A 12,288-nucleotide genomic window follows, 5' to 3' on the forward strand; every position below is an offset into this window, starting at 1 on the left:
TCCAACCTCACATCACCGTCGGCAGGAAATGGGCATGCACGGGGTCTTGAGTGTACTGTGTTTGAGTACTACAGTATACCTAAACATCCACAAATGTAGAGAGTAACCAGATACTGTAGTAAGATGAAGAGGACAGCCAACTACCTAAAGTAAACAATCACCATTCAAATAAATAAATAATCAGACACAGCAGCACACTACACTGTAAACTCTCTAAGTTCATCTATGTAATATCTTCTCATGGTCCTTGTTATACCCATATTCCAGATTCTGGCTACCAATTACAGTAAACACTCGATATAACGGACGCTATATAATGGACACCCTAAACCTATCGGACAACCCTCTAGATAACAGACAGATATACGTTATCCCTAGGATTTGACTGATAGTGTAGTTCGTCACTGCATACAGAATAAGTACAGTAACTGTAGAAACAAAATAAATATACAATAAAATTTAAATATAAAATTGACATTTTAAACTACATTGTATATGCTGCAGTCCAGAAAAACTTCTCCCCGAGCTGCTTCAAATGGACAGTGCCCGAGTATTGCTGCTGTAGGAGTGCTGTATGTACCCTTGTACATACAGTACAGTACACATTTTGTACAGTTGTGTATACACTTATTAAACCACTGCATTGTACACTCACTGTTACATTTGTATACTACAATTATGTATACAGTAAACTTAAACTGTCTTGTATATTGTAGCAGTTTGTGAACACACTGTGGAGCACAAAAGAGGTGGTATTTATGGCACGGGACAAGTGTTCAAACAGAGACGCCAGCGCAGTCTCTCGGACTTTCCCTTTGGTTAAAAGAAAGTTTATCAGGATTATCAGCCATTATCAGAGATCAGTTTTAACAGACTTTCAGCTTTAGTGACAATGGTGTCCCCCCACTTAGTCTTTTATCCCAAGGGCTTACTGTAACCTCAAAACCATAATTAACTGAACAATAATGATAATAAATAATATTTGCATATTAAGATGTGACTGGCTGCTCAATGTCTTCAAGTGCTACCAAGAGCTTAATACTCTCTACTGTACTATGTGGATGTTTTTTATTACACTTGCTTCTCGACATTTTCCAAGCAGTGATTTTAAGCAGGTCCATCTTTTTTTTTATACATACAGTATAATCATTAAAATACTAACCAGGAAAACAAAAGCCTGTTTGTTGGCTACAGGACTCCCAGATTCTGTAGCAAAAAGGGCGCTGAACCACAGAGAATAAGTTGGGAATATATGGCGTCCTTCCTGGCTTGCATGTCGTGCGAAGAGAAAACCAATAACGAGTGATTCCATATCCTGGTCCTCACAGCCACGCTGGATATTACGCTGAATCATCCCTATAAAAGAAAATTTGTATTCACTCTTGATGTCTAGGAGGAAAACAATGTTTTAAATTATGAGAAACAATTCTATGTAACTATATACGGGGAGATACAAAAGGGAGGGTAGGGGGGTCCAAGAAGTTGTGGGTAGAGGAACATGACGAGCACAGCGAACCCACCCAGTTGGGGGGTTTTGGAGGGGTACTGTAAGCTCCCCAAGAAAATTGTTTGAAATCTGACCAATATCATGAGTATTTTGAGGCATTTTGAAGCCATGTGCACTTAATATTAGGAGATATTCTAAGGTCTATAGTACAGTTATTACTTTTTACTATACAAAAATGCCTGAATACAATACTGCATTAAAGAAAAAGTATTGAAATTTTCTTATGAAAAGGGGGGGATCCAGATCCCCAGGACCCGCCCTGGATTCACCCTTTTTTATACTGTACAGAATATTGTATACTGTGTATATGAAACATTAATCTTCATGACAAAAACTGGAAAGAGGAAGCTAAATTTTGTTTGAATCATGTAATAATTTAAAAGTACAAACTAAAAATTTAATTAAAATGTATCTCTTATTACCAAATAATATACGGTAACAATATATTATTTTATTTAAATAAGAGTTTTGGGGGGATTCACTATAACTTTAGTATAGTACTGTATTTTCTCCAGAAACCTGGTTGCCAAGATAATGAATTTAGGATTTGTCAAGTCAACCAGTCAACCAATGCATCAACCTGTCAACCAATTAGCACACAGTTTTACTTCTTGCTACATGTAACTCACCCATGTGATAGTAATTACTGTACAATAAGGTGGGTCGATTTTACCTTTTTTTTCGATTTTCGTATCCTAATAGAGACCAAAAGTGGCGCATGCATGAGAAAAGAGCCTCTGCAGCATCTTAGCTTCAAAGGTAATCATCTTCTGCCCACGGCAGAGCGATGAAAATCATATTTCAGTAGTCAAAAACATATTTTTCTTATAATTTAAAAAATATTTCAATATGCATCAAAATTATTCCTAATAACTATAAAGTCGATGAAAAAGACCTCATATGATCGTATTTCCAAGCGCGTTGTCCTCATTCAGGACTTGGACGGCAAAACAACTGGGCCAATGGACTTTACTGAACCAGTTGGAAAACAACTGAACGACTGCATAAAACTTCAAATTATAGAATTCGATGCCATTCCATCTCCCGACATTGACATGTATGATGCAGAGTTGAGCACTGACCAAAAATATAAGTTAGGCATCTACAGAGCAGTGTCGAGCGGTAGCTGCTCTTCAACTCTCGCGGCTCGAAATCCAGATAAGATGGCGCATTCCCGGTGGTTGACAACAGCAAATAGATTTCTGCGCCTCTATGTTTCAACCAGTGAACCCTCCAGCACCTTCAACGAAATTGAGCGATTCATTATGACAGTTTACGCACCAATTTGGTTCAAGATAAAGAAAAACTCCTGTTTCATTGAGGGCGCAAATTTTTTTTTTGAAATGATGCGTCTCTCTCAGACCTGCCTAAAAGATCTAAGACAATTGCCAACAAAGTCCTCCATAGAAATTCTTTCTTTGCTCACCCAGAAAATATTTTGATCTCAATGCTACATGAAGATGAGTGCTGCATAAGAGAATTGGGATGGAGTAAAGTATTAAAGGCGAGGGAAATTCGAGCCTTCACCGTGTCTGAGCTGATCTACAATAGTCACAACTATTACGAAATGATCAACTGGCAAACGACTGAAGTGATTGAACCCCCTTTTACAAAAACAATACCTGATGCCCGAATAAAAGGGTTTGTTGAGACAGGAGACCAGCCTGAAGGCCTGATCCCACTATTCCTTGTCAGACTAAAGCGGTCGAGAGACTCACCAAATTAGTAACAGAAGCCTCTGTCAGTGTAAGTGGAATAGTAGAGAGGGACGGATTCATCTGCTCCCGTCTTCACTCCCGAACAAAAATTCCAAGATTTGATTCTATGAAAGATTACCGTTTGTAAATCGACATGCAGCCAAAGGAAGGGTGGTTGGGGCTGGATAGGGTGGAACTCAACGTATAGCAACCTCCTTGTGGTGAGTTCTGGGTTGCTAATTTTATAAAATTAGCAAGCGAGGAGCTGTACTGAATACTTGTCGGACTTATAACAACGCATTAACGTAATTATAATCCACATTTTAGACTTTTCACGGGGACAGCTAAAAGATATTACCCTAGTCATAAAATTTTGCATGTGTGTGTTATTTCATGCCTAAGCAACGATATAAATGGTATGGGAAATATATAAATGCATTATTTAAGACAAAGAGCCGATCTGAAAATATGTATATAAATTACCTAATTTCACAACATTTGACGTTGTTGCCGGGGGCAAAAGATATTAACGTAGGACAACGCGCTCGGAAATACGATCATATGAGGTCTTATTCATTGACTTTATAGTTATTAGGAATAATTTTGATGCATATTGAAATATTTTAGAAATTATAAGAAAAATACGTTTTTGACTACTGAAATATGATGTTCATTGCTCTGCCGTGGGCAGAAGATGATTACCTATTAAGCTAAGATTTTGCAGAGGCTATTTTTTCATGCATGTGCCACTTTTGGTCTCTATTAGGATATGGGAATTGAAAAAAAGGTAAAATTGACCCACCCTTCTGTACAGTACTGTCATTCAGAGTTGGTTGATTTATATCAACTAGATTTAAATCAGTATATGAGTGAAAAAAAAAAAAATATTAATTATTCACTACAGTACATATAGGTGATGTAAAGAATGATAATAAACTTGGCTATTAGATTTTCAATAAAAAATATTATAGAATTTACTTATAACTATTGATTAGAAGTTTGATAAGTTCACCATATACTGTCTGCTTATTTATTAAAAAATTTTAATTATTTTTTTCTGATTAGCATCAAGCTAAAAGAGCAATCACATCAGCTGTATTGCTGTGTACCTAGTCTTCTCAAAGGGTGCAACAAGCATGAGCTCCTGATACAGACACTGTGCCTGAAGCAGGTGGTAGAGTTCTGTTTGACTAACAGTGATACCCTGTACAGTACAAAAGACATCCTGTAGCAAATTGCTGGAACATAAAGTAAAAAAAAAAAAAAAGAAAAATGTAACACAGTCCAGGTGCTCCTCTACTTAAGAAAGTTCAACTTACAAGCTTTCAGAGATACAAACATCATCACTGAGGGGGTTACCTGTCAGAGCAGGTGTTTAATGTGGATGAGACTGGATTATTTTGAAGAAAATTCCAGATAGAATAAACATTACCTAAGAGGAGAAGAGTGAGCCAGGTTTTAAGGCTGTATTAAAGGGTATAGCTGTACTAAATATCCATAACCTTTTAATTTTTTACAATACGTTTGGTATTTGGACTTACAAACAAGCCTCAGGAATGTAACTCGTAGGTAAGTAGAGGAGCACCTGTACATAATACTGTATGTATTATTCCTATAAAGCAACAATAATTATGGTAGTTTCAAATTTTATTCGACCGATTACACATTAACTAATATTCCACTTCTACTACAAAGCATTTACGGTCATCTTGACAGGATAAATTATAAATAAACAGTACAGTACTTTAATAACAGGAACGTATATTAATCTTTTAATGTACAAAGATTTACACATATTCCCTCTTAAATCTACTATACAAAAAATATTATCTTTTTATTATGAAAATGGAGTAAACAATTATGGCCAAGTTAATATCAATAAATGATTCAATGATTTATTACAATTTGAGTAGTTTCGGACACAGTCAGTACAGTTCACTCAACTTCATTCTTGTCAATAAACTCACAGGTAGATATCATAAGGTGTGATGATAGTAATGACGGTACTGATGGCAATTTTGACTTAAGGTGAGGCACTAAGGTGGTGGGGACTGGTTAGAGGTGGTACTAGAGCGCACAAGGAATAACGGTATTAGTTTTGGGATTTTGAGGCATTACTAAAATTTGTATCTGATAGTTAGCCTCACCCCCCACTTCTGCTAATTTTTCTAGGAAGAAAGTGCAGTTTACAGTATATTCATCAAAATATCTGTATACTGTATTTATAGATATGTATAAATAAATACTGTACACCTAATAATATGTTCTCTTACAGGAATAAAGAGAAACAATCAATAAAAGACGAAGCACACAAGAAAAATTTGGCAATTATTGACGACTGACCTGCCGCCGATTTTTCATAGGAAACGAATTTAAAACTTTGTAATTTCACTGTGTTTTATTATGGACATTTGCAGTTATGGAAAATGTATTAAAAAGTTGTTATTTAAAAAAAAAAAAAAAAAAAAAGTGGCAGAAGCATTGACAGAAGACTTCACCAACCCAACCAAAGAAACTTACCTAACTTCCTAGTCTTGAAGCTCCACCATCCGGAACCCCCGGCATATTAAACAGAAAGAACTTACTATGATATAATGCAATTTTATATTTTTTGTGGACGTGAGAGCAGCTGCCCCGGTCCATGTGGCTCATAAACATACACTGGTGACTGGTGTCAATCGGAAATGATTGGCTGTGTACTGCTGCATCACCGCCAAGAAAGACAAAGTAGTGTGCGTCTAGTTGCTTAATTATCTACCAAAGGAAGTAATTTCCACTCAAAAAATGATTAACACAACTGAACTCACAGTTGAAAATATGGTAAGACTATAAACATCAAAACTAACTCGTAGGTTTTCACGGCCAGATTTGCAGTTTTACAGAATTTCACATTTGTAATCCAACCTTGAAGATGACTTAGTTGTTTAAATAGCTAACACGCACAACAGTTTGCTTCAGTTACTTCATGTTATTAATGCTACAGGAACTTAAAGTAATAAAAGGGATAATTTTTATTTGTTTTAGTGTATCTTGAACATGGACCAAAATTCAAATAAATCTGATACTATGTATCAAATAAATATGTCTTTTTTGCAGGGAAGTGCCAGAAGAGTCAGACTCAGGGAGGTACACAAGACAGTGCCACTCGTACTGCTGTATATAGTCTTCAGAGTTTTTAACCCCTTCACTACTGGACACTACTGTTAATATTTTATTTGGCTAATGCCAGATGATGTTATTCAGCAGAGAGGCGACCCGTACACAACATCAACTTTGGAGAGTACTGTACAGAACAAGTTAAACATCATAATTATAAGAGGAGGCAAATCACATGTAAATCAATCAAGGGGTACAATACCTGCATTAATTACCTCTTCTCAACCCTGCTATGCCCAGTGGATAAAGCATTTTCATAAAATAAAAATAAAACTTATGGAGATGAAATACTGTACTGTAGTTCAAGAACTAACGTTTCAGAACGGTAACAGTTTGACGATGACAATTGAGGGCGGTGGCAACAAGTGTCAGAATACACGCCCAGTTCACCTCCTCATTGGTAACCACCAAGTCCAGCGTGTTCAAGGCTGCCTCATATCCAAGAGCTACAACCAACTGAAATAAACAAAGGCGAGTTAATATTTACACTAACATTAAAGGACATGATAGACATAGACAGTTGTAAGTTTGTGAGATAAAAATGAATTTCTTAACACATATTTCAGGCAGGTCGGCAGATTTCCCTGGTTTAACCAAACTATTTGTTTTTAATCTCTGCCTTTTTATTGATTTTAATATTATTTTTGTTGTTTTTTCCAGTTGGTTTTAATTATTCATAGTAGATTTCCATTACCACTGACACTAAAAGGTTTGTCACGATTATATTTTAAAATGTAATTTTATGCCATGACCAAACATATGGATATAACCTACTTCATAATAAGGTTAACTTCTTTTCTAATATATTACAGTAGAACGTCATATAAGGTCATATAAGAGATACGTTCCAAGAGAGGTCACTTTAAACAGAATTCGCGCTAAATCGAAGTGCTGTTTCAACGGAATAATTTAGTTTGGTACTTGAGAGAAACACAAAATACTAAAAAGACTAAGAGTCTACCCAGATGCACCTCAGCCCATCTCCTAGAATAAACAAAACATTGTTTTTGTAATATTATGTTAAAACAAACACTTATAAATCAACACAGCTAAAATTAAAGGATGCAAAATGGTCTGTTTACTGGCTGGGAAGATGGGGGAGGTGATATGTTTGACAGTTGATGCCAAGGTCTAGTGCTTATTTATTTATCTGTCCTTAAGAGTGACTAAGTTTTTCTCTTATAAAATGTCACTGAACTGACATGGGAGAATACAATTAGCATTGCTGGAATTCGTAAGAGATGGTGATTAATTTGAATATAAACATGCAATAGCTTGCATTAGACATACAATGAGCACAAACTTTTATCTTTTGTGCAAAATATATGATGCTTATATTCAAATTATTCGCTGTCTTGCAAGGATTCCCTCAATACAAATTATATTCTCCTAACTTTAGTCTGTGACATAATATAAGATAAAATCTTTAAGCCAAAAACACCAAACCCTGGCTGGGAAGAGGGGGGGGGTGGCGGCAGGGAGGGAGGGAAGTGACAGTGACATGTTTGACAGTTGGCGCCAAGGTCTAGTGAAGTATTTATTTGTTTATTTATGTTCTTTAGCTTGAGATTATGTTTTTGCTTATAAAATGTCACAGAAGTGACCGGGGAGAATATAATTTACATTGCTGGAATTCTTATAAGATAATGATTAATTTGAATATAAACATGCTACAGTTTGCACTAGACAAAAATTTTAGTAATCATTTAGTACATTATTTTGAGTACATGTACAGTACAGCTTTGCTCTTAAGACAGTGTAGTGTGCCCAGAGTAACATTAGGCGCAAAATTTTTAATATGATGCACCAGATTGACTCGCACAAAATAGGAAAGATTCGCTTTAAATTAAAACATTGTCCTTGTCACATGTCGGCCCACACCACTGTCTATGATTGGCTAATTAGGTGATACCCCGAGAACGACCAATGTCAATGAGGGTGGTTCATGGCCCGTAAGCTTATACAAGTTTTCTAATGTTTTGATTTACTATGTTTTTTTATAAGTGTTATTTAGTTTTGGTTGTTCAAACATTATTTAAGAGCCATATTCTGTTTTATAGGGTAAGGTGTAAAACTGTTAATGTATTGTATTAGGATTAGTTGGCAACCGAGCCATATTTGTGTGGTGGTGGTGATGGTCAGCGTGAGCCACCGGCTGAAGCGGACAGCACTGAGAACCAGGAACTCCAGGCCTGGTATACACACGCTGACAAGGGGTACAAGATAACCGCCGAGTTGTGTGCGAAGTAATTGGAGATATTTGGACATGAAAACTTGCTCTGTGAATGTAAATAGTGTAACATATGTCATTTTTACACGGTGAGTTTCCATAAGCCCTTCCTCTCGGTCTGAAAGTCCCATGACAACTGACAGTCCTTAATTGTGGGTGTTGCTTTAAGTCAATACTCTTAAATTGAATTGCTTTAAATAGACGTTCTACTGTACCCACCAGACTCTATAGTTTCTCAAAGATCATGTTCATATGAAAATAATAATGCAATATGAAAATGGAAAAACAGTAGCAACCATTTTACGCGACCTAGGCTTCTCTCACTCGACAATATAAACATTTTTGAAGGACAAGGAACGAATTCGTGAGGTAGTGAAAGGATCAGCACCTATAAAGGGAACAATAATAATGAAAAAAAGACAAGGTCCTCTTCATGAGATGGAAAAATTACTTGTGGTGTGGATGGAAGATTAGCTGCAAAAGCATGTACCCTTAAGCCTTCTAACCCTACAGGCTAAGGCAAGAAGCCTTTTCGAAAGCCTGAAAGAGCAGGCAGGAGATGAGTGCGACCAAAACTTCACAGCAAGTCATGGTTGGTTCCAAAGGTTTAAGAACCGTTACAGTTTGCACAGTGTAAAGGGGAGTGGAGAGGCAGCAGGTGCTGCCGAAGCTTTTAAGGAGGAGCTAGATCGTGTCATCGTAGAGGGAAATTATTTGCCTGAGCAAATAAATAATGTGAATGAAACTGGCTTATTCTGGAAGCGCATGCCAAAACGGACATACATCCACAAAGAGGAGAAAACCATGGAGGATTCAAGGACCGAATCACACTTCTGTTGGGGGGGGGGAGGGGGGGAATGTAGCTGGTTTAAAGGTAAAACCCTTCATGATATATCATTCAAAGAACCCAAGGGCTTTTAAAAATGTCAGCAAGCACACACTGCCAGTGTTTTATTGTAGTAATAAGAAAGCCTGGATGACCCCAGCACTGTTTGAGGATTGGTTCCTGAGTTGTTTCATTCCACGAGCCAAGGAGTATTGTCTGCAACAAGGGGTTGCGTTCAAGATTTTATGAATTTTGGATAATGCTCCGGGACACCCACCACACCTGGTCGACCTACACTCTGATGTTAAGGTAGTCTACATACCACCTAACACTACCTCTATCATACAACCCATGGATCAAGGTGCTATTGCTGCTTTTAAAGCGAATTATTTGTGTACGACCTTCTCTCAGGCTGTTGCTGCTACTGAAGGTGAGAAAATGCTGAGAGTTTTGGAAGGACTACAACATTTTGAAATGTACAGGTCAGTGCATGAATGGAATATGGAAAAAGATCCTGAAAAGATATGTGAACAGTTCCAAAGGATCTAATGAAGATGAAGCAATTTCTGAGATTAGTAACAAGATAGTGGAGTTGGGTAAACAGCTGGAGTTAGAAATTGATAATGAAGATGTTGAGCAGTTGGTTGAAAGTGCAGCAGAAGATCTAAGTAACGAGGATCTTATTGAACTGGATGCACAGAAAATTGCAGAGGAAGAAGAGAGACAAAATGTAGAAGAAGAACCTGCACCTCCCAAAAAGTTTTCAGTGAAACAAATGGCAGAGGCATTTACTACTATTAATAAGGGGATGCAAATGTTTGAAGAAATGGATCAAAATGTTGAGCGTTTTGCAAAAGTTGACAGAATGATCCAAGATGCACTTGCTTGCTACAGGGAGATTTACAATGAAAAGAAAAGGCAAACTGTGCAGTCTAAATTGGACATATATTTTAAGAAGTCCCCCATTGCTGTCTCCTCATGCCCCACCTCTGTGGCCTCTTCACTCCCTAAAGATGATCCAATACCTTCAACAAGCATGTTAACCTGTCTGAAAAAAGTGAAATTGATAACCCACTCAGCCCTGCTACATCCAATTAATGTAGTCTCCATGTTTAATTAAAAAATTATTGAGGTCCCAAGTGCATTCAGCTGACTACATTAAAGGTAAGTGCACAGTAACACTTTATTAATTTTTCATTATTTATTACTTTTACTGTACCGTATTTAATTTTAGATTTTCTATGTATTTTTTTGCCTTTTCGACTTACGACCAATTCGACTTACAACCTGGCCGTTGGTCCGGAACGCCGTTGTAAGTCGAGGAGAGACTGTATATCATCTTTGCAGTTTGGGATTAAATCATTAATAGAATAACAAGTCCGTCACGCTGCTGATCAGTGGCGTATAGTAATGAATGTGAGTTAGCATCTAGAAAATGTTCTGGAAAAATATTCTACCATATATCCATATTAAAAGCCCATAAAACATACACGTATGGTAAGAGCATTAATGGGAGTGTCCATAAAATAATAAATTATATTTTCTATGATTGTACTCTATTGAAAATCCTCCACTGGAGGATTAAGTAAATCTGAGGGGCCAGACTACCCATGGAATATTTGCAACTTAAATTACTGGAATGATACTTAAAAATTATGTTATGTGTTTGTATTTTATTTGTATTTGAAGCTCTGTATTTTAGTTTTTTCAAACTTGAATATACAGTATTTAGATGAGCACATTTGTATCTGTATTTGTATTTGGGTACATGTGTCAGACTCCATCCCTGCTACAGAAGATATATCTTTGTAGAATAAAGAGCTGCTGATTCTAAATGGACTTGCTAAGGCGAAAAAACTCCTACAACCAGCTGTTTATTATCAACTTTACCTTCCACATCCAAGCTGACAGTGTAGTGTTCGCTTGGGTTGATCTCCAATTCTCTTGGTTTCTCAACACACGACCAAGATGCAGTTCAGGCCGGTGCGTGAGAACCTGCACCAGCTGACTAGAACAGTAGGCTTCCAGTGCTTGTGTTGATATACTAATGTTGTTCAGCACCAATTCATATATATTCATTACTTTAATTGTGCTTCTTTCTATGGAGTCATCTGAAGATTTGCTCACTTTTTCTTTTGGACTACTTTTTACATGACTATGTTGGTCACCACTCTCTTGTGAAGACAGATTCAGTCCCTTTTTAACTTTATTATACAGGACATGATTAAGTAACCTCTCAGTGAGTGAAGTGAGTACCCGATTAGCAAATTTGCTCAGTGACACACACTTGTCCTTGGCCGGCTCATAAACAATGCATATAAGAACAGCAAGAATCTCACTAACAGCAGAAGTATTCATGGGGTTTTCCTTTTCATACAGTACCAAGTGTACTAAGTCCTCCACTACTGACAAGCTCGTATGTTTACTGTCATGGAGGCTGCAAAGAAAGAAACGTTGACATATTAAGTAGCTTTTAGATACAATCCTATTCATATCTAGGTTGAGGTGTGAACTTAATAAAGCTGTCACTCCCTGGGAATTATAGAGAAAGAGGGTCATATAGTCTATGCCTGGTGGTCAGTTAGATATATCACATGGAATATAATATGTATACATAGTTGAATCTAGAAATCAGGAATGTTCACACACCTTTTGATAATCTGCTCTAAAGAGACAACTCCAATTGAGCTAAATCTCCAAATACAAACAAGTGGAAGCTTCAGAAATGCAGGTTCTTTGAGAAACTGTTCTCCAATGTCCGACGTAGATAATATTTTTCTGGACATCAAGAAATGGGTTGTTGTAATGAGGCCTTCCATGTCACTGGTTAGAAAAAACAAAAATAAAAATGTGGATGAATACTAGAGAACAG

At 36.9% G+C, this 12,288-nt stretch overlaps 1 protein-coding gene across 8 annotated transcripts in view; it reads right to left on the minus strand.

The window, feature by feature from the left end:
- The window catches only part of LOC121872690, an 88,595-nt gene that overhangs the window by 33,760 nt on the left and 42,547 nt on the right, over nt 1–12,288 (minus strand). For 7 of the 8 annotated variants that reach the window (XM_042375679.1, XM_042375683.1, XM_042375678.1 and 4 more), the window contains 4 exons: nt 12,066–12,239; nt 11,307–11,853; nt 6,675–6,816; nt 1,163–1,356 (listed from right to left, as the gene is read on the minus strand). In XM_042375679.1, coding sequence (XP_042231613.1) covers nt 1,163–1,356; nt 6,675–6,816; nt 11,307–11,853; nt 12,066–12,239 — 1,057 coding nt within the window. The remainder of the gene's footprint in view (nt 1–1,162; nt 1,357–6,674; nt 6,817–11,306; nt 11,854–12,065; nt 12,240–12,288) is intronic. The other variant, XM_042375686.1, reaches the window with a different exon arrangement.

The sequence above is a fragment of the Homarus americanus genome, unplaced genomic scaffold (genome assembly GCF_018991925.1).
Source record: "Homarus americanus isolate GMGI-L3 unplaced genomic scaffold, GMGI_Hamer_2.0 scaffold39155, whole genome shotgun sequence".
NCBI classification, from domain to species: Eukaryota; Metazoa; Arthropoda; class Malacostraca; order Decapoda; family Nephropidae; genus Homarus; species Homarus americanus.